This window comes from Asparagus officinalis, chromosome 10 (genome assembly GCF_001876935.1).
Source record: "Asparagus officinalis chromosome 10, Aspof.V1, whole genome shotgun sequence".
NCBI lineage: Eukaryota > Viridiplantae > Streptophyta > Magnoliopsida > Asparagales > Asparagaceae > Asparagus > Asparagus officinalis.
Genome location: NC_033803.1, coordinates 73,021,510 through 73,043,660, shown reverse-complemented (window position 1 = coordinate 73,043,660; position 22,151 = coordinate 73,021,510). Strand labels below are relative to the sequence as shown.

The 22,151-nt window shown below is 34.7% G+C and overlaps 1 protein-coding gene across 5 annotated transcripts; it reads left to right on the top strand.

Annotated features, from left to right (window-relative positions):
• LOC109825859 (probable 60S ribosomal protein L14) lies at positions 704 to 18,300 on the top strand. 5 transcript variants are annotated; one of them, XM_020392767.1, is made up of 10 exons: positions 704 to 1,010; positions 1,135 to 1,236; positions 8,283 to 8,412; positions 8,507 to 8,619; positions 8,735 to 14,775; positions 15,675 to 15,809; positions 17,300 to 17,345; positions 17,435 to 17,546; positions 17,771 to 17,851; positions 17,915 to 18,300. In XM_020392767.1, the coding sequence occupies exons 1-5, from the start codon at positions 1,008 to 1,010 to the stop codon at positions 8,789 to 8,791; spliced, it is 405 nt and encodes a 134-aa protein (XP_020248356.1). In that variant the 5' UTR covers positions 704 to 1,007; the 3' UTR covers positions 8,792 to 14,775; positions 15,675 to 15,809; positions 17,300 to 17,345; positions 17,435 to 17,546; positions 17,771 to 17,851; positions 17,915 to 18,300. The 5 variants fall into 5 exon arrangements, with proteins under 5 accessions (XP_020248356.1, XP_020248355.1, XP_020248354.1 ...); XM_020392766.1 differs by lacking the exons at positions 8,735 to 14,775; positions 17,300 to 17,345 and having other exon boundaries at positions 1,144 to 1,236; XM_020392765.1 differs by lacking the exons at positions 8,735 to 14,775; positions 17,300 to 17,345.

Below are 22,151 nucleotides of genomic sequence, written 5' to 3'. Positions count from 1 at the left end.
CCAGGAGACGAATGAGAAGCTGAAAGTGATCTATAGTCCTCCGTTTCCTCTGAATATGTGTTTGGAGTTTTTTGCAGCCGTAGGTTTTGAGTGGTAGTTGCACAAATTACGGGGACAATCGAGTGGTTAAAAGTTGGGGCTAGACGAGGGGGGATAATTTCTTTTCTTAGCCCCCCTCCTCCTAATTTTGTGGGTATATTTTAAAGACTCGAATCCATATTTTGCTATGATCAAGTACGTTTATATTTGTTGTGTTTTCTAAAAAATTTCGTGCTCATGGTTACGTCGCCTAGTAAATATGAAGAACCATACTACAGTATACTTTAGTGTTAGTGATATAAGACAGCAGAAAGCTCCTCTCCCAAATGTTCCTTGTCTGCTTCATCATTATAAGTATTACGGTGTTTTTGCATAATTTAGATTCTTGCGAGATCCAACCAACCAACCAACCATCAATTGGCCTATGGAGCTTGATTTACGTGGAGAATACGTAGCAATGGGATTCAGGCGGCGGATCAGAGGATGGGGATCTTAATTTGGGTACAACTCAGGAACAAAAAGCTTTGAATTTACGGTTTGTTTGTTCGATGAGCGCTTACTAATTTCGGCCGTGTAGACGACTCCTGCACTGTAAATGCGAGTCTTCAGCTGCCTATATATTGCAGCTGCCTATATATTGTAGCTGCAATCCTCGCATGTAAATGCGAGTCTTCAGCTGCCTATATATTGCAGCTGCCTATATATTGTAGCTGCAATCCTCGCAATAAGTGAAAAAAAAGCGAAACTTTAGGACATGTAAGTGCAATTTACCCCAGATGTCGGGCCGTACAAGTTATTTGGACCTAAGACCAAGCCCAGCAATTATAGGCCTAAAAGCCCAAACCGGTCCAGTAACGAGGGTACTTTTGGAAACGACGGCAAATGTAAGTCTTCAGCAGTCGTCACCCTCGTCACCCCGTCTGAAGCCGCAAAAGCCCTAACCCGTTCGAAGAACTCCATCCCGGAAAATGGTAACAAAATTGGGCAAAATACCAATTTTTTATTTTTTTTGTTGTTCTTGATCTCAATTAGTCTTTCGGTTTCTCGACTAACCTAGGGTTCTTGTTTCTCGATGATTTTGTTGGAATCGATTAGCCTTTCAAGCGCTACGTGGAGATTGGGAGAGTCGCCCTCGTCAACTATGGCAGGGATTACGGCAAGCTCGTCGTTATCGTCGACGTCATCGATCAGAACAGAGTGCGTAATTTCTATCTAATGAGTTGTTACTGTAAAAAAAATATATTTTTTTGTTGCGTTTTAAAGGCTTTGTTCGTGTCAAGGTTCATGCTCTAATCATGTGGTGCTTATTTGGGCGACTCTTTTTTTGGGGTAAAATTTCTTGTTTTGACGTCGCCATTGGGGTTTATGAAGTTCTGTACATCTGTCTAAAAAAAATCTTGTGGTTCCTACTATCTTCCCGGTTTCAATGGATTTAAGCCAATTTTATTATGTATTGGTTTGGTAGTGGGTGTTTCTACACGAGTATTTACTGAGAAATCAGAGATTATGTGTAATTTAATAGCTATCATATAGATCATATGAAATTTATCTTCTATTTTCTAGTGAGCTGGTTTTTATGTGAAATGGAGCTAAATATTTGCATGTTAACCAGGTGCGTGTTTTTTCTTACTTCTAGACGATGCACTGAATATTGTTGGGTTTATTGTTTGAATGATTTGTTCACTATCTCTCATAAAGCTAACCAAACAGAGGCCACACCCACTTTTCAGAAGACAGTAAGTAAGGACCTGTAAGTTTAAGGTCAACCGTGCAATAAGTAAGCACCTTGCTTGTGCGCCAGTGGGTCTCATTACAAAAGAGAGAGTAAACAGGATGCTACTTTAATTGAAATATAACGAATACCCGTTATCTTGTCTTTTCATTTATTATGTCTATCACGCTCAATTACTGAGCAAAGTTGTATTAAAGCATTGATTCTCATGTTATATCCGTCGTGAGAGATTAGAAGACCACTTTTCTCACATCACGCTTACTCCGACGTCTATGTTAACCATGTAGAACTTATATCAATATGCAGCTCCTCACTCATTATCATCTTTCAGTAAAAGGTTATCCTCTATTTGTAGCTGGCTAGGTGACTTACATTTTTTAAATATGCGAAAGGCGCAAGCTGAAGCTTTTAACCTTTCTATGAAACAACTCATTAGCTTCAAGGCGTGTGACTTTAGCCTCATAAACTAATTATATTTTTAATTTTAAAATTTACAAATATTATATGCATACGATGTTGCGGTGTAATACTTTACAATCACGTCTTTGGCGATAAAATGAAATACGCTATGTATGTACAGACATAAATCTTATAAACCAAGCTACATATGTAAGACATAATTCCTATTGACAGCACATGATAAAGTTACTGTTTATTATTAAAAATGTTTAGTTCAATTGTTAGAGACAAGTAAAGCATCCATTCAGATTAACAAAGAAACAAGAAATCTTACCGAAAATTCAAAATTATTGGGAAAGAGGTTGAACTCATAGAAGGAACTGTTCATTCAAAACAGAAAAAAAGAACTGTATATATGATATAATTTGATCAATTTCCTTGGTTTTGAACTTCTATGAAAGGCGAAATACTTGAAACTGGGGGAAATAAAATGAAGCGATAGAATATTTTATTTTATTTAAAATTATTTTTTACCCTTCCCTACGAAGCATTTGTGTCATAATAGGAGTTTTGTAAGGCCCAAAGCACACACTTCAATTATGCTTCAAGTGATGACATATAGGACACAATGACTCTTTTGTGCTTCAAAATTTAATTGTTGATTTTCATTTTTGTAAGGCCCAAAGCACACACTTCAATTATGCTTCAAGTGATGACATATAGTACACAATGACTCTTTTGTGCTTCAAAATTTAATTGTTGATTATCTTTACCTCTAGCGTGACCCTTAATATGAGTCTGAGACTCTGAATTGTCTTCTAAGTTTCATAAGCTGTGAAGACACTAATCCTTTGTTAAAGATGTCCGCATGCTTAAAAAAAACTATAAGTTTAGCTTTTGAAATGCATACCACTATTTCAATAAGTCCTACACTGTCAATTAAAATATTGTATTTTGGTAGTATATATTGATGATTTGATTATCTTTGAAGATGTTGCATGATTTTAGATGACGATCAGCAGTAAAAATGCCGAGTTCTTCAAGCACCTTGACCCAATCTTAGATTTTCCTTCGAATATTATCAACTATGCACTGATCTTAATATTGGTATTGACAAATTTCAAGTTGCGTTTTGATAATCTACAATCATAACTAAATATCAACAATATGTTGAAAGTCTTAATGCGACAATGATGAAATCTTGTATTTAAATTATAATTAAAACATGAGCGGATACACATAGAAGGTGAAGTAGTGTAATTTGGAAGCAATTAATAGAATTTATAGTTATGTTAATGTGAGTACTACCTTTGGTTGGATGTGATACCCTTCTCTTCTCCTCTCCCTATCTAACTCCCTCTTGCTTTCAATCTAATCTAACAACACAAACTACAACTAAAAAAGTAAATAAGTGATCATATATTTTGTCATCTCCCTTCACCACATGGAGAAGTCAATATGACACTTTTCTTGCCGCCCATGTCTTTCTATGAAATTTAAGCGTAAAGATATTTAAGCGAGCCTCCAAATTCATGATTTTTCAAGGACTATTGTCCACAATTTTGTTCGTTTTTGGCCAAATCCTTTCTTGCGTTCCTACATGACACTATTTATGCGAGCTCCCAAATTAACGACTTCTCGTGGACTATAGCCTACACTTATGGCTATTTTTGGCCATATACACTTTTCTATAAAAATATTTATGCAAGATTTTAAGTTCATAATTTTTTGTGGATAATAACTTATAGTTGTGGCTGTTTTTGGCCAAATTATCTCTTGCATTCCCGCATAGAAATATTTATGTCAACTCTTAAATTCACGATTTCTTGTGGATTATAATCCAAAATTCTGATCGTTTTCGGCCAAAACTTCTATGTATTTTCGTTTAAAATATTCATGCGACCTCCTAGATTCACATTCTCTCGCTATTTATAGTTTACAATTTGGCCAATTTTGGCCTAAATATCTATTCTTTCCCACGTAGAAATATCCAGGAGAACCCCCAAATTCCCAAATTCAATCGGATTTACAATTTTGGTTGTTTTTAGCCAGATCACTTATTGCAGCCCTCATAGATATATTCATCCGAGGTTCTCGATTCACGGTTCCTTGAACCTAAAATTTTGGCCTTTTTCAGTCAAATCACTTCTTGTGTTCTTGCCAATAAATATTATATTAGCTGCCAAATTCACGATTTCTTGTGATCTATATAGCCCACAATTTTTGCCGTCCTAAACCAAATCACTTCTTTTCTTCCAGCATAGAAATATTTATGTGAGCTCTCAAATTCACAATTTCTCATTGACTATAACAAACAATTTTCACTATCTTGTCCGAAGCACTTCTTGCAGTCCCGCGTGAAATTATCAATGCAAGCTTCTAAATTCATGATGGCTCGTAGACTATAACCCTTTAATTTTGGCCATTTTCGGCCAAATCACTCTTGCATTCTCGCATTTAAATATTATCTAAGTCATAAAATTCACTTTTCATGTAGACTGTAACCCACATTAGTTATTTTCCAAATTACTTGTTCCGTTCACGGTTAAAAAATCTTTATGCATACTCCCAATTTTGTTAATTTACTAGAATATAATGCACAATTTTGGTGTTTTCAGCAAATCACTTCATGCTTTTTCCCTGATGGAAATGTTTATATGAGCTCTCAAATTCATGATTTCTCATAAACTATAACACACAATTTTTACCATTTTTGGCTAAATCATTTATTGCACCCCTGCATAGAAATATTTATTCAAGCTATGAAATTCACAATTTCTTAACCCACAATTTCGGTTGCTTTTGGCCAAATCACTTGTTGTGTTTCAGTGTAGAAATATATATTCGTGTGAGCTCCCGAACTCATGATTTCTTGTAGACTGCCCACAATTTTGGATGTTTTTACCCAAAGCACTTCTTAAGTTCCCGCATAAATAATGTTTATACGAATTCCTAAATTCACGATCTCTTGTGGACTGTAGACCACAATTTTGGCCGCTTTTGGCCACATTACTTCTTGCATTTCTACATAGAAATATATTGTAGGTTCCAAGTTCTTGCTTGCTCGTGGATTATATAGCTGTTTTTCAGCAAAATTACTTATTCCACGTAGAAAATATTTATGTGAGCCCTCAATTTCACAATTTCTTCTTATATTTTGGTCGTTTTTAGCCAAATCATTTGCTGCGTTCTCCTATAGAATTATTTATGTGAGCTCTCTAATTCATGATTTATTATGGGTGATAAGCAAAAAATTTTGGCCTTTTTTGGCCAAATCAATATTCGCTTTTCCTCGTAGAAATTTTTATGCAAGCTTCTAATTAGTTCACGATTTCTCATTGACCTTTACTTATAGTTTTTCATTTTTTGGCAAAATCGCTTCTGTTCTCACCTAGAAACATTTAAGCTAGCTCCCAAATTCACAATTTTGTCTTGGACTATAACATACTATGATTATTTTAAAAAGCCTGTGCTTAACATGCCTAGATGTACGCTACTTGTTGCCTGCCTAGCGCCTAGACAGTACGTAGGCTATGTACCTAGGTTCCAGGTGCACCAAAGGGTGCCTAGTTTGCTTACGTGGACTGTACCTTTTAGGCATTGATTTTCTCCGTTGCGGCCTAAATGACCTCCAAACTCCTCCAGTTTCCAACTATGAACACCTCTATCTCCTCCGACCTTTAACGAAACCTCCTCCATCACTTAAACAAAGAGAGAAATTTGCCTAGGCGTCAGTTCGGTCCCTAAGCTTTCGATAACATTAACATTTACCATCGATTATTGTAATTAAAAAAATAAATAATAGTAAAACCGCCTAGGCCCTGCCTAGGCACTAGGTGTTGGGTCCAATGCCTAGGCCGCCTAGTGTATTTTGTAACCTTACCTACTATTATAGTCCTTTATCGCCAAATCACTTAACGTTCTTGGATGGAAATATTTACGCAAGCTCCCAAATTCATGGATTCTCACTAACATTTTTGGCTATTTTTTGTCAAAATACTTTTGTTACTGCTTAGAAAAAAATTTATACAAGCTCCCAATTTCTCCATTTTTCATTGATTATAACCTATTATTTTTGTCATTTTCGGTCAATAACTTATTACGTTCCTACATGAAAATTTTTATGAGAGCTCCCTACTTGATTCCTTGTGGAATATAATTCAAAATTTTGATTGAATTCGGCCTGAGCACTTCTTCCGCCCCCGCAAAGAAACATTTGTGACAGCTCCTAAATTAATGATTTCTTGTGAGTTTAACATAAACTTTTAGCCATTTTTCGATCAAACTTCTTCCGTTTCTACATGCAAACATTTATGTGTGCTCCCAAATTCACTGCAACTCATAATTTTGGTTGGTTTTGGCACAACCACTTATTGCTGTTCCCCATAAAAACGTTTGTGTTAGCTCCCAAATTAATGATTTCTCGGGATTATAATACTCAATTTTGGCCATTCTCGATAAATCACTTCTTGCATTCCCGCATACAAATGTTTACCTGAGCTCCCAAATTAACATATTATTGTGGACAGTAACCCACTACTTTGGCCAGTTTTCAGCAAATCACTGTGTTTTCGTATAATAATATTTATTTAACCTCCCAAATTAACGACGGCTCATGGTCACTATTATAAATAGCGGTAAATAGCCCCGCAATAACGGTGCTAATAGCGTTATCGATCCCTTTTCGCTACGCTACGCTGTTGCCCGATAACGGTGACATGTTGCGGAATATGCGTTTTTCGCTTGCAAAAGCGGCCAATAGCGCACCACATCAGTGAGTAGCGGGAAAATTGCGGGCAAAATCCGTTTTTTTATCGCTATTTAAAAGCGGTTTGAGATTTATTTTTTTAAAGTTAAAACCTGACCCGCAACAACTACATCCCACCGTCTCCCTCGCTTTCCGGCGTACTCCTGCCGCCTACAATAGCCTCTGGCACCTCCTTCTGACACCTCACTCAACACTTCCTCTCACCTCCACTCGCCGTGAGCTCCTCCTAGTGCAATCCTCTCACCGCTTAGCTCATCTTCTCGAAGATGACAACTCTTTGACTTCTCCAGTTGTCTTCGGTATTATGTGACGGTTACGTGTCTATTTTATGTTTAGGATCTCTTAAATCATCAAATGCACTTTTTTCTAAACTTTTTTATAATTTTTCTTTTTTTAATATTTATACATATTTAAATTAGGCCGTTATTTGACTTCGCGTTTTTTATCGCTATTTTGCCGCAATAGCCCCAAATAGGCTTAGGGATGTCTCACCGCTACCCAACGCTATCCGCTATCGATAACCTTGCTCGTGGTATATTGCCCCCAATTTTGGCCAACAGTTGGTAGTCGCTAGTGATCTGGATGGTCATTGGTGCAGGGCATATAATGGTCAAAAGTGGCAATCAAAGACATGAGAAGGACAAGAAAATGAGAGATAATTGAAGAATTGTAGTTGTTAATAAGTCCAAAATTGACTTAATCTATGGTCTGTATATACTAAGTTGTTAGATGTAATTTCATCATGGAATTAAATTAAAGTGAATTATCACATATATAGTGGTTAAATGTGCCCATAAATCTTATTAGTTGCATGTGACAGATGCCCTGTGTGTAGGTTTAGGTTCATGAAAGTTTATGTGATAAATTGTGGCAGTGTGAATATTTGACTTTTTTTCGCCGTTACGCTTTTCTCTTTTTACACTTCAGAAAGTAACACTAAATTTCCACTTCTATGTAAGCTGTATTCTAACTTATATTAGTCTGTGATTCTTAAGGTTGGATATGCAGATTATCTTGTGTATGCTAAAGACAATTACGTGTGATGAATTCTCTTCTTTGCTAGCAGCAACAATTGCGGTGGTGTGTGTATTGGATTTTTTAAGAAGAATAAAGCCTTATGCTTTAATTTTCTTATGTGTTGGTGTTTTGGCTTGCCTTCTGTTATCGACTAGTGTTGTCTGGCTAACATTATGAGTGGGATAAGGGCGTACCTACAACATTGCTGCAAAATTATTTCCCATAAAGTATTGGTCGTCTTCTCTCTTTGCATTTTCCTTGACTTATTCCTCACATGTATTTCTTTTAATAATCTTGGCTAACACTTTCCTTGTTTAAATTGTGCAGGCTCTAGTTGACGCTCCTGACCTGGTTCGTGGTCCGATGAACTTCAAGAGGTTAACTCTCACAGATATAAAGATCGATATCCCAAGAATTCCAAAAAAGAAGTCTCTGATAGCTGCTATGGAGGCTGCTGGTGAGGATCTCAATTTCCTAACTAAAGAGGGTTAACAGGGTGTGAACATTTTCATTATGACTTTTTTGTTTGATGATGTCACTTCTGCCTGCAGATGTGAAGAACAAATGGGAGAATAGCTCATGGGGAAGGAAGCTGATTGTTCAGAAGAGAAGAGCTTCCTTAAATGACTTAGACAGGTTTAAGGTGATGCTTGCAAAGATTAAGGTGAGATGTGGTTTCTACCCCTATTATTTTGAGTGTGATTCCTCATGTTAATCCCCCTGATCCAATGTTGTTTATTCCTGATTGTGTTTACTATTTATTTAATTTTTTTCCCCAGAGGGGAGCTGCTGTCAGGCAAGAGCTTGGTAAACTCAAGAAGCAGAGTTCAGCTTAAGACTTTTGTTGTGTTCTTTTAGTTAGTAAATTTTGGAGTGTTAGTCGTACCAAAATAGTACCAAAATTTTGTTGTTTCCATCCGTTATAACTTTCTTTGTAGTCTTGAATTTTCTCGCACTCTCGCTGGAATGTCCTTACTTGAATCTTATTGGACTTTATTGTTATATTTTCATTTAAAAATGATAGAGACTTGGATCTTGTTTTGTTTTCAATTTTTTTATTGGATGTATTTTTGAGAATTGCTAGCGTTACACACAATTGCTTTCCAAGTTTGATTTGTCTTCGAAGGCAAGGCCTTGTAGAGGCTACGTAAATTCAGTTTTTTTTCCAGGCTAAGTTTTGTTTTTTTGCTTTACCTTTAGGATTTCTCGATGTCTGTAAACCATAATCCGATTGTTTTCAGTTAAATACCTGATTTTTCATTAGACTCTTTAACTCACAAGTTGGGCCATTTTTGGCCAAATAATTCATGCATTTCTGCATAATATTATGTATAACTTTATGTTCGCTCTTAAATTCACGATTTCTTATGTAAAATTCACAATTTAGGTTTTTTTTGGGTTAAATCACTTTTTATGCTTTTGCATAATAAAATTGCAAGCTTCTAAATACACGATTTCTTATAGTTTTTATTTATTTCGTATTGTTATCAATTTGTATAAATTAATAAAAATAGTTAAAAATCATGTGTTAAAGCTTTTGAAATTGTAAATTTAGATTCTACAAATTTATTTATCGATAGATAGAAACTACTAAAACTAGCTAAAAATCATGGTTACAAATCAAGAAATTTTGAATTTTGGGCTCCCAAAGATTATTTGATCACGAATTGACATGATTGAAAATGGCAAAAATCGTAGACTATAAATTATAAAATTGTGAATTTTGGATTTTGTGAAATAATTTGACAATGGGTGGAAATGACAATAAATGGTTAAAAATTGCAGGTTGCAGCTTATGAAATTCTGAATTTTGAATTTGGCAAAATTATTTACAAATGAATTGAAATGACTAAATATCAAAATAATTATGAGTAATAACTTGTAAAATCATGAATTTTGCCCTATGTGAAACTATTTGTTAATGGATTGGAATGATGAAAAATGGTGAAAATAGGGAGTTATAGCTCATGAAATCGTTACTTTTGACATCACAAAATTACTTTCCAATGGGTCTAAGCAAAAAAAGGGTAAAAAAATGTGGGTCATAGTTCGTGAAATCGTGAATTTTGGACTGTGTGAAATAAATTGCCAAAGGGATGAAACAAGTAAAAAAGGCCAAAAATCGTGGGTTATAGCTAATGAAATCGTGAATTTGGACTTTGCAAAATTATGTGACGATCGGTCGAGATGATTAAAAATAGCAAAGATTTATGGAATTCAGCCCATAAAATTGTGAATTTGAACTCCACAAATTATTTTCTAATGGGTTGAAACCTAAAAAGTGGTCAAAAATCGTGGATTATAGTTATAAAATTGTGAATTGGGGCAGAAAATCATAAAGTTATTTGCTAATCGATAGAAATGACTAATAATTACAAAAAAAACGTGCGTTGTTGCTTATGAAGTTAAGAATTTTGGACTCCCCAAAATTATTTGTTAATGGATCAAAATGTATAAAATGGCCAAAAATCGTGGATCGTAAGCTTCGGACTCTACAAACTAATTTGCATGTGTGTCGAAATTACTAAAAATGGTAAAAAATCATGGGTTATAGCTTATGAAATCATAAAATTTGGACTCAATACAACTATTTTCCAATTGGAAGAAATGAATAAAAATATTCAAAAATTATGGGTTAGGCTCATGAAATTATGAATTTTTTACTTTGTGAAGCTATTTATTGATAGATAGAAAATACTAAAATGGGCCAAAATCATGAGTTAAATCGTGAATTTTGGACGCCGATAATTTATTTACTAATGTGATGAAATTAGTAAAAAAAGACAAAAATTATGGACTATAGTTCATAAAATTGTAAATTCTGGACTTCATGATATTATTTATCAATAGATAGAAATGACTATAAAAGAGGAAAAAATTAAAAACTTACATTGCAATTCTAAATAAGAAAATAAAAGAGAAAAAATAAATACTTACATTGTAAGGAGTTGAAGCAAATCTTCATCATAAAAATTTTAAAATGAAGTTTTTTATTTATTGTAAACTAAAGTTTATAATTTTGAAAGGCCTAATTAAAAGCCATCCTCTCAAAAAAATAGTTTATAAAATTTTTACATGTCCCTCACCCTTACTCTCTACCCTTATTTATAGTCTATAACAATCAACATTAGCCATTAGATTAGCCTTGAGCTCTAAGAAATCAAAATCAGTAATTAATAAGTTTTAATTACAACCTAATTGTAATAGCTCATCAATGAGCCCATTGATTAGTGTGTAATAGAATTTCATTTTCTTGTGTTAGACTTGTACACTTATGGGGCTTTGTGGACTTCCTCTAGGCTTCTTTTAGGCTTTAAGTAGAGGTATTTTGGGCTTCTTTGAGCTCTTATTTGATAGCTTCTTTATTTTCTGCAAATTCATAAAGCAACTGATATTAAGAAGTATATCTAATCATAAAGCAACCGATATTAACAAGTATATTTTTAATCGTTTTGACCCGTTAGTTTTGCAGAGGCTAAAATTCATGAGCTATAATCCATGATTTTCTGCCGTTAATAGTCATTTTGGCTTATTTGCAAATAATTTCATGGAGCCCAAAATTCACAATTTTGTGAGTTATGATCCACCATTTTTAGCCTTTTTTATTTTATTCAACCCATCAACACATACGTTTGAAGGGGCAAAGTTCACAATTTTGTTGGCTGTAACTCACAATTTTTAGCTATATTTAGTCGTTTCAATCCATTGGAAAATTATTTTGCGGTGGCTAAAGTTCACGATTTTGTGGACTATTGTCCACTTTTTGGCCTTTTTTGCCATTTTGACCTGTTAGCAAACAATTTCACAAAGGACAAGATTTATAATATCATTAGCTATAACTCACGATTTTTTATCATATTTAGATATTTTGATCTATTAGCAAATAATTTATCAGAGGTCAAAATCTACGATTGCATGAGATATAACCCAAGATTTTTGGCCATTTTTAATCGTTCCATCCTGTTGGTTTAGCGAATGGCAGAATTATTAATTTCATGAGTTATAATTCATGATCTTTTGGGCATTTTTAGTCGTTTCAATCCATCTATAAATAATTTCATGATGACAAAAATTTACAATTTTATGAGCTATAATCCATGATTTTTGGGCATTTTTGTCCATTTCGACCCTTTGTCAAATAGTTCATCAAAGACAAAAGTTCATGATTTCGTGAGCTGTAACCAATGATTTTTGGCTATTTTTAATCATTTCCACCCATTACCAAATAATCTTTTAGTGGCCAAAATTCACAAGTTCAAGAGCTATAACCCAAGATTTTTGGCCATTTTTATTCATTTTGATGCATTGATAAATAATTTTGAGAGACCAAAATTCACTATTTCGTGAGATAAACTCCATGATTTTTGGCCAATTGTAGTCGTTTCGACCCATTGAGAAATAATTTCACTGAGGATTAAATACACAATTTCCAGAGCTATAACCCATTATTTTTAGCCATTTTTAGTCATTTCGATCCATTAGCAAATAAATTTGAGGAGACCAAAATTTACGATCTCATGGGCTATAACCCATGATTTTTTGTCATTTTTAGTTGTTTTGACCCCATTGTCAGAAAATTCCTCAGACGCTAAAATTCACGATTTCATGAGCTATAATCCATGATTATTTGGCCATTTTTAGTCATTCTAGCCTGTTGGTTTGGTGCATGACTAAATTATTAATTACACGAGTTATAACCTATGATTTTTTACTATTTTTGGTTATTGCAACCTATTTGTAAATAATTTCATAGTGGACAAATTTCATAATTTTATGAGCAATAATTCATGATTTTTGGGTATATTTTATTATTTGGAGCCATTGTCAAATAATTCCTGGTAGACTATTATTCACGATTTTTTTGAAACCTAAAATTCATGATTTCATGGGCTATAGCCCACGATTTTTAGCTATTTCTAGTCTTTTTGGTCCATTGGAAAATAAGTTGGCGGATGCCAAAATCCATGATTTCGTAGGTTATAGCCCATGATTTTTGCTATTTTTAGTCATTCCGACCCGGTACCAAATAATTACGAAGATGCCAAATTTTATGATTTCATTAGGTTATAACCCATAATTTTTGGTCATTTTTAGTTGTTTCGACCTGTGGTCAAATAATTTCACGGAGACTATAATTCACGATATTATGAGCTATAACCAATAATATTTGGTCATTTCTAGTCATTTTGATCTACCGAAAGATAATTTTGCTGAGACCTAAATTCAAAATTTCATAGGTTACAACCTAAATTCGGCTCATTCATAAATGATTCCATGGAGACCAAAATTCACTATTTTGTGAGCTATAATCCATAAATTTTGGCTTAAATTTATTGTTTTGACCTCTTGATTTCGCGAAAGCCAAAATTCTTGATTTCATGAGCTATAATCCATAATTTTTTACCACTTTTAGTTATTTTAGCCTATTTACAAATAATTTCATGGAGACCAAATACACAATTTCTTAAGCTATTACTCATGACTTTTAGCACTTTTTATTTTATTTGACCAATTGGCAGATAATTCTGTGGGAACCGTTCGTGAGCTACAATCCATGATGTTTTACCATTTTTCTTCCTTTTGATCCACTACCTAATAATTCTGCAAAAGATTAAATTCACGATTGTGTAAGTTACCCACGATTTTTAGTCATTTTCACTTGTTAAATAATTTCAGGGTGGCTAAAATTTATGATTTTATCTGCTATAACCCATGATTTTTGGCCAATTTTTTATTTCAACGCATTGACAAATAATTAGACGGAGACCAAAACTCATGATTTTGTGAGTTGAGACCCACGATTATTGGCCATTCTATTCATTTTGGCCCATAGGGAAATGAATTCGTAGAGAACAAAATACACAAATTCGTGGGCTATAACCCATGATTTTTAGTCATTTTTAATCATTTCATCCTATTAACAAATATTTTTAAAGAAGCCACAATTTACTATTTTAAGGCTATAACCCATGATTTTTGGCCATATTTTAGTTATTTTGACCCGTTTACATATAATTTTTTGAACGCTAGAATTTACGATTTCACGAGCTATAACATATGATTTTTGTCCATTTTTGTTCATTTTGTCCCTTTTTCAAATAATTCCTTAGGCTGCGTTTGGCAAGAGGTTAAATGGAGGGTTAAGGGGGTTTAACCCTCCATTAGCCTGCCAAATAGTAAAAAAAGTCTTAAGGGTTTATTAACCCGCACGTGAGCTTTTTATCCGTTTAACTCGCTAACCCACGGGTTTACTATTACTCGTGAGAAGGCGGAACAAGGCTTGTTCCGCCTTCTCACGCGAGGGTAGGCAGCGGAATTAGGAAAAAAGATGGTTCCTAATTCCGCTGCGTCGAAGGCGATTGCGAAGGTGTTCCTGAGTGCAGTCATCAATAATTGCCCTCCGATCCTCCTCGCCGATGCTGAGAGAGTGGTGGAGTGCCTTCTCGATGGGGTCGCGGTGGCAGGGACCTCATTGTCGGAGAATTCAGTGTCTTCATCGCCGTGGGATTCGAAGGGGAAGGGAAAAGATGAGAGCGGGGAGGTGATGGATGACGGTTCCAGTGAGGCGGTGAGGGATAATGGGAGTGGGACCCCTAGGAGGAGCGTTTTGGACCAGGTGTTGACGCCGACATTGAGTAGTCAGAGTTATGCGGGAAGGTTTGAGGAGGAGTCGGTGGAGGAGCTGGAGAGGATGGAAATTGTGTTCTGGTTGGTCGTGGATGTGCTCGATCGAGGTGGAAAGAGTTTGGTGCTTCGGAATTTGGAGGAGGTTCAGTTGACGGCTACTGCTCAGATCAAGTCACTGTCGGCATTTCTTAAGGTACCTGAGTTTGCACTCTGCTTGAATTGCTTTATAGTTCTGGCTTTAGGAGTTCAAGTAAGTAGTGCTTCGAGCATTGGAATGTCCGGTAACTGATAATTGAAGCAAGTAATGAACATAGCAAGAGGGATAATCTAGTACTTGTTTTAACTGGACGCTTCTGTATTTGGATGCTTTTGACTTGAAAATTTGATGCAAGCATAATAGGCTATGCTTTAAGGTCTAATTGGATGTTTTTTTAAGGATGATTTGTATTCCAATTACAAAAAATACTTGCTTTTCTAACTATCATCTCTATCCAGCTTGCATACTGACTACTCATTAACCAAAAAAAGGATTAGTAAGAATACATCTAAGTTAGCTTCTATTGAGGTTTTATGTCTCATTTTCCCCTCTTTTTGGAATCTATGTCGTAAATGGCAAAGGGCCAACTAATAAAATTTTGTGAATCATATTAAAAAAAAAAAATCTAATTTTGCACAATACAAGTTAATGTTGAATTAATTGGCTCGTAGCTGTGGGATTTACTAGTATTGAGTCCAAAATGTTGGGGTTACATTGTGGAAAATATTACTAGAAGGGCACACAACTATAAGTAACCTTTCATTCAATCCCATTTAAATGGTTCTGGAGGCTTCACTTATTAATGTGGAAGCAATTTTCTTTCTTTGTTGATTTGATTTCTTTTCTGTGTGAGGGGAAAGGAATTGTATTTGTGTTATCTATTTTGAACTTGATAGTGGAGGCTTCTATTCTAAACTTGATATGAAAACATTTGAGCCAGTTATGGAGATTAGCTGAGTTTATACCAGTTACTTGATCCCTTGACTATCATTGTATAGTACCCTCTATGTCTAAATTAATGTTATTTAGATTAACCTTACTTCGTCTTTTTGCAGCTTGTTCTACTGTTATCCCAAATTAAGATCAATTCTATGGCTATTGTCAGGATGAAGTCAGATGGATATGAGGAATTTGAGAAGACACGAGAATTTTCTAATGTCAATGACGTTTCTACTAGCAGTGTAGAACAGGTTTGTTTATCACTTTATCCATCTCATTTACTTCTATGTTGTTTTCTATTTAAGCAATGAATTGTTGAAAAAGTTTATATTAAAATCATGTCTGTCACATTCTGCCATACTCTTGTCCATATTACATCTCAAGAGAACTTGAGACTTAGTAAGTGACTTATATCGCAGAGACTGTCTTATTTTGTGAAACTGTTACAGTTGCCTCCTTTTAGTGTTATTCTAGAAAATAGGTTTGGCGCCCTTGGCATCTTCAAGTTTTCAGAACACAGACCCTCACCATCATTGTGATCTGTTGTGTATTTGGAGCTTCTAAACTTATGTAATATCCATTTCTTATATTACTAAACTGAATATTCTCAGCTGTTAGATCAATGGATTATAATTTTCAAGAAAAAAGTTAATGACATATGGATCATTTACGATTTGGAACAAACATTGCAATTTTAGGTGAAAAGAAATTCATTTTGTTCTTGAAGTGGAAAAACATTACCATATGTATGTATGCATTTACATTATATATAATTAAATTTGATGTATTTATATTTATAGAGAGATATATTCGATGACTTGATATATTATATCTTTACTGTTGAGAGTGAGCAATTAAGAGGCTTACCTTTTTCATTCATCTCCATGGGTTTATATAGGGTTACATATGGGTAATAGGCTAATGGGTTAATGGGCCTTAACCCGATAACCCAAGAACTAATTCTAACACTCCCCCTCAAGCTGGAGCATATATATCAATCATGCCCAGCTTGTTACATAGACTGGAAAACACATTAGGTGAAGTAGCTTTAGTGAGAATGTCAGCTAACTGTTCCGAAGACGGAGTGAACTGAAGAGATATCACTTTTTTTTCCCAAGCATCTCTGACAAAATTACAATCAACTTCAATGTGCTTAGTTCTCTCATGAAACACTGGATTCTTTGCAATGTGGATAGCAAATTGATTATCACAATGCATTGGCATAGATCCAAGCTGAGAAAAGCCAAGCTCGGTCAGCAGCTTCTGTAGCCATATCATCTCACAAACAGTGTGAGCCATAGCTCTGTATTCTGCTTCTGCACTAGATCGAGATACTACATCTTGTTTTTGCTCTTCCATGTAACCAAATTTCCTCCAATGAAGGTGCAAAATCCAGAAGTAGATTTTCTATCTCCTATATCTCCCGCATACCCAGCATCAGAATAGGCAGAGATGTGTAAATGTCTATGTTTCTTATACAGTAATCCTTTTCCCGGACAGCTTTTAACATACAGTAATTTTTTTTTTTTTAGCAGCGGCTAAATAAGGGTTAGGGTTAGGGTTAGGGTTTTCTCTGATACCATGTTGAGAGTGAGCAATTAAGAGGCTTACCTTTTTCATTCATCTCCATGGGTTTATATAGGGTTACATATGGGTAATAGGCTAATGGGTTAATGGGCCTTAACCCGATAACCCAAGAACTAATTCTAACATTTACTATTCTAATCTTATCGTGATCTAGAATTCCTGAGAAGGCCTTCAGAAAGTGCTATAGTGGAGATCAAGAAGTAAGTTTGTACAATGCATCATTGTTGTATCTAGTTCTTATTTTCTGTTTGCAATGTTGACAATTTGTAATACTTTTCCGAATCTGCAGATTGAAGGAATGTGCGAGTTTAGAAGCTATCAGAATTTTAGTTTTGGATTCTTTAAGGTCTCTTGGTCACCTTAGATCTCTAAGACATGCATATGGCAAGGTTGTTGCTCAGGTTTGTCTTTTCAATATATTCGTCCGGTACAATGGTATCCAATATTGTTGCCTGAGAATCTTTTTGACCAGCTAATATTGAGGAAAACATTGATATTTTTTAGAGCTTGTCGTTAATGCTTTCACCAGAACAATTTCCTTCTCCCCTTTATTTTTTCAGATTCGAAAAGATTGTAAAATAATGATATAACAGAATGGAGACTTACAGGCTTTCCTGCTATGCAGGCAGAAGACGCTATTGCAGAGGCTTTTGCGAGGGTTGAAGAATTCAAGCATGCAATGCTGCACTGCAAAGAATCAATTGAGGTATTCCATCTTTTCTCACAGATGGTCTAGATATGGGTAACTGATGCAGTCTTCCATTTGTAGGAGACACATCATAGCAGTTGTAGAAGATACTACCAGATGCAAGGGTAGATGAAGGTAAAGTAGATCAAAGGAATAAAAGGGATGCAGTGGTGTCAATTTCTTCGAAGGGAAGGGTGTATGAAGGGAAGCTTTATCCTGCAAGTTTAACATTACTTTATATTTGATGCCTCAGATGGCTTAAGGGGCAATATGTGGATTGTTGTATAGAGATTTAGGTTTTATTTGATGCAATTAAATATCAACTATAAGTTTATTGTACAGACTTGTTGTCAAGAGACAGACCTTATTTCTAGATTACAGTAAAAAAATTTAACGGCTAGTGACTCACATCTGCATGTTTGGTCTACATTATCTCAATTATGTATGCTGTTAAAGTCTAGTTTTAATATTGTCATGCATTATGCTGAAATATACCGTAACAACTACTCAATTCCCTGGCTGCCAAAATTTCCGGACCTTGTATTGAATTGTTTCAGACAACATTAAGTTATTGTTATGCTTAGATGTGATATGATGAACCTGTAATAAGGTCTGTCTCTTGAGTATTGTTGTTGCTGTTGATTGGAAGCAGCTCCTGAGTATTATTATTCAAGCAGTGCATGTTTGATTGCTAATTTTTTTAGAATAAACTTGTAGTCAATTACCAGGAGCTGGTTATTTTGCTATTTCACTTTGTTTGCTCAGCTCCCGAGTATTATTATTCAAGTAGTGCATGTTTGATTGCTAGGTTGTGGCTGATGTTAAGATTTCCCGTGAGCAATGGGCTCAGATGTGGGAGAGGCTCAAAGAAATAGAGGGCTTCTTCGAGTTCAACTACCCATCTCAAAAGGATGATGTTGTTCAAATGATTTGGCACGCTGTGGCCAGGAAATTGCCATTCTTGAGGTTGAAGTTGCATAGATGGAAGAGCTTTGCTCGGTTTGAGATTGGTTTGAAAGCGAGCCGGTTCTCTCCCTACAACTGAGACGAGAAATCATTTGGATTTTGTGCTAAAATCTTTTGGCTAAGCTAAGCTCCAGCTATTTGGCTGATGGGTTTGCGCAATTTTGGTTTGTTATTTTTTTACTGAATTCTCCCCTTCCGCCCCATTCTCATTTTTGAGCAAAGAATTCAGGCCATTTATAAATTTTTAACTATAACCTGAGTTAAATGCAAATTTCACAGCTTTGAATGAGGTGAAATACTGTTTTATTTGTGTCTAAATGCAAAGCTCTGACTTTGTGTTTGCTCGCAGTGCAAGAGCTTTGAGGTGTTCCTGCAACTTTGTTGCTCAGCCATTTGACAAACAGGTTAACAAAGCTAGAGAGAATCATTTGGCTGTATTTAGAACTGTCAACAATTTCTGAAACAAATATGCGATCAAAACAAGTTTATATCCTCAAAACTTATTGACATTTAAAATGTCTCGCTTATGTTTATGACAAAACTACGATACAGTAAAATTTACCGTTAAATTCTCTCCCAAAACTCATGTCTAATTTTTTCGTTTTTGATGAGTTAATTATTTATAAATCTTCAATAAGGGCGAAAGTGGTATTTTTTTAAAAAAATAATGAGATTGATCTCCTTAACCACACTTCCTTTGCCAAACACAAAAGACTTAACCCCTTGTCTTAACTATCATATCCAAACGGGTTTAGAATTTTTTTAATCATTCACAATGGATTAACTAAGTTAACCCTTCTCTTTAATCCCTTCTCCTTAACCCTTTGCCAAACAGGGCCTTATGGACTAAAATTAATGATCTGCGTTGATAGGGTGATGCTCTAACCAATTGACTACAATCCTAGCGAAATGTACATCATATATATTTTTTATTGTTTCATATGTAAGAACATTTTACTTGTTATGTTGTCTCGTAACAGATACATGAATGATATAGTGATATCATATCTACATAAACACAGTCTTTAGTGAGAGTGACACAGATTAGCAGTAAGAAGTTATTTTTTATTTTATTGGTAAGACAAAAATAGAAAATCAATCTTTCAACAAGATGAGAAAAAATCATGAGCTAACACATGATTTTTGGGCCACTTTTAGTCATTTTAGTCCATTGGAAATAACTTCACTGAGGCCGAAGTTCATGATTTCGTGTGCTATAAGCCCCATGATTTTTGGCTATTTTTTGTTGTTTTTACTTATTGACAAATATTTTCATGGAGGCTAAACTTTACGATTTCATGGGCTATAACCCACAATCTTTGGTCATTTTTAGCCGTTTAGATCTGTGGTCAAATATTTTGGTAGAGATCAAAATTCATGATTTTGTGATATATAACCCAAGATGTTTAGCCATTTTTATTCAATTAATCTCACTGGCACGTAATTCCGTAGAGGCCAAAATTCTTAATTTAACGAGCTATAATCTATAATTTTTTGGCCATTTTTAGTTGTATTGACCGATTTGTGAGTTATAACCCACGATTTTTAGCAATTTTTATTCTATTTGACCCATTACATAATTCTATGGGGACTAGAATTCACAATATTGTGAGTTATAACCCATAATTTTTGACCATGTTTCTTCGCTATGATCCATTGCCAAATAATTATACAGAGACCGAAATTCATGATTTCGTGAGCTACAACCTATGATTTTTGGCCATTTTATTCATTTTCGCACTTTGTCAAGTAACCTCAGTTGCCAAAAACTCACGATTTTTTGAGCTATATACCATGATCTTTGGCCATTTTGTTCGTTTCAACACATTAACAAGTAATTCTACAAAGACCAAAGTTCACAATTTCGTGAGCTATAACACATGATTTTTGGCATTTCTAGTTTTTTCAACCCACTGAAAAAAACTTCGCGGAGGATAAGATACACCATTTTGTGAGCTATAATATGTGATCTTTAGCTATTTTTAAGTCATTTTGACATGTTAGCAAAACATTTCGAGGAGCTCAAAATTTACGTTTCAAGGCCATAATCCATGATTTTTTTGTTGCCATTTTTAGTGTTTCAACCAATAGGCAAATAATTTCACAGTGGCCAAAATTCATAATTTTATGAGATATACCCTTGACTATTGAGCATTTTTGTTCATTTCGATGCATTTTCAAATAATTCCTTGTGAAATAAAATTCACGCTTTCGTGAACTATAATGCAAGATTTTTGACCATTTCTAGTCAATTCAATCCATTTGAAAATAATCTCGCAAAGGCTAGAGTTCACAAGTTCGTGGACCATAACCCATGGTTTTTGGTCCTTTTTTTAATCATTTTGACTTGTTGGCAAATAATTTCATGTAGGTCAAAATTTACGATTTTATTCGCTATAACCCACGATATTTGGCTATTTTTAGCTGTTTCACTTGGGGTCAAATAGTTTACAAAGACTAAAAGTCATGATTTCTGAGCTATATCCCATAGTTTTTGGCCATTACAGTCGCTTTGATTCATTGGGAAATAATTTCACGGAGACTGAAATTCACAATTTCATGGGCTATAACCCATAATATTTGACTATTTTTATTCAATTTAGCCCATTGTTACATGATCACATAGAGACCACATTCATAATTTCGTGAGCTATAACGCAATTTTGGGCCATTTTTAGTCATTTTCACCCGATGGTTTTGTGGAGGCCAAAATTCTCGATTTCATGAGTTATAGCCCATGATTTTTGACCATTTTTAATCATTTCCACCTGCTGTCAATAATCTCCTAGTGACCAAAATTCATGATCATGTGCACCATAACCCATGATTTTTGACCATTTTACCTGCTGTCAAGTAATCTCGCAGTGGCCAAATTTTACGATTTTGTGCGCTATAACCCATGATTTTTAGCCATTTTTGTTTGTTTCAACCCATTGACAAATAAGTCTATAGAGACCAAAATTCACGAATTAGTGAGTTATAATCCATGATTTTTATCAATTTCTATTTATTTCGACCAATTAGAAAATAACTTCTTGGAGGATAAAATGCATAATTCGTAGGCCCATGATTTTTAACGCATTTTAGGCATTTCGACTCATAATCAAATAATTTTGAAGAGGCCAAATTAATAGTTACATGGCTATATTCCATGATTTATCTCATTTCTAGTTGTTTCAACCCATTGGGAAGTAATTCCCCGAAGGTGAAGATTTCATTTGCTATAACCCCAAGAATCTCGCCTTTTTTTGGTCTCTTGACTTGTTGATTTGGCGGACATCAAATTATTGATTTCATGTATTATACCCATGATTTTTAGCCATTTAATTATTTCAACCCATTTGTAAATAAT

What these genes read in the sequence shown, in the direction of transcription:
- LOC109825859 (XM_020392764.1), top strand. Translation starts at nt 14,284, where the DNA reads ATGGTTCCTAATTCCGCTGCGTCGAAGGCGATTGCGAAGGTGTTCCTG. An exon ending in CACTGTCGGCATTTCTTAAG is followed by an intron (nt 14,776 to 15,674) that starts GTACCTGAGTTT and finishes GTCTTTTTGCAG; the next exon opens with CTTGTTCTACTGTTATCCCA. An exon ending in CTACTAGCAGTGTAGAACAG is followed by an intron (nt 15,810 to 17,434) that starts GTTTGTTTATCA and finishes CCGAATCTGCAG; the next exon opens with ATTGAAGGAATGTGCGAGTT.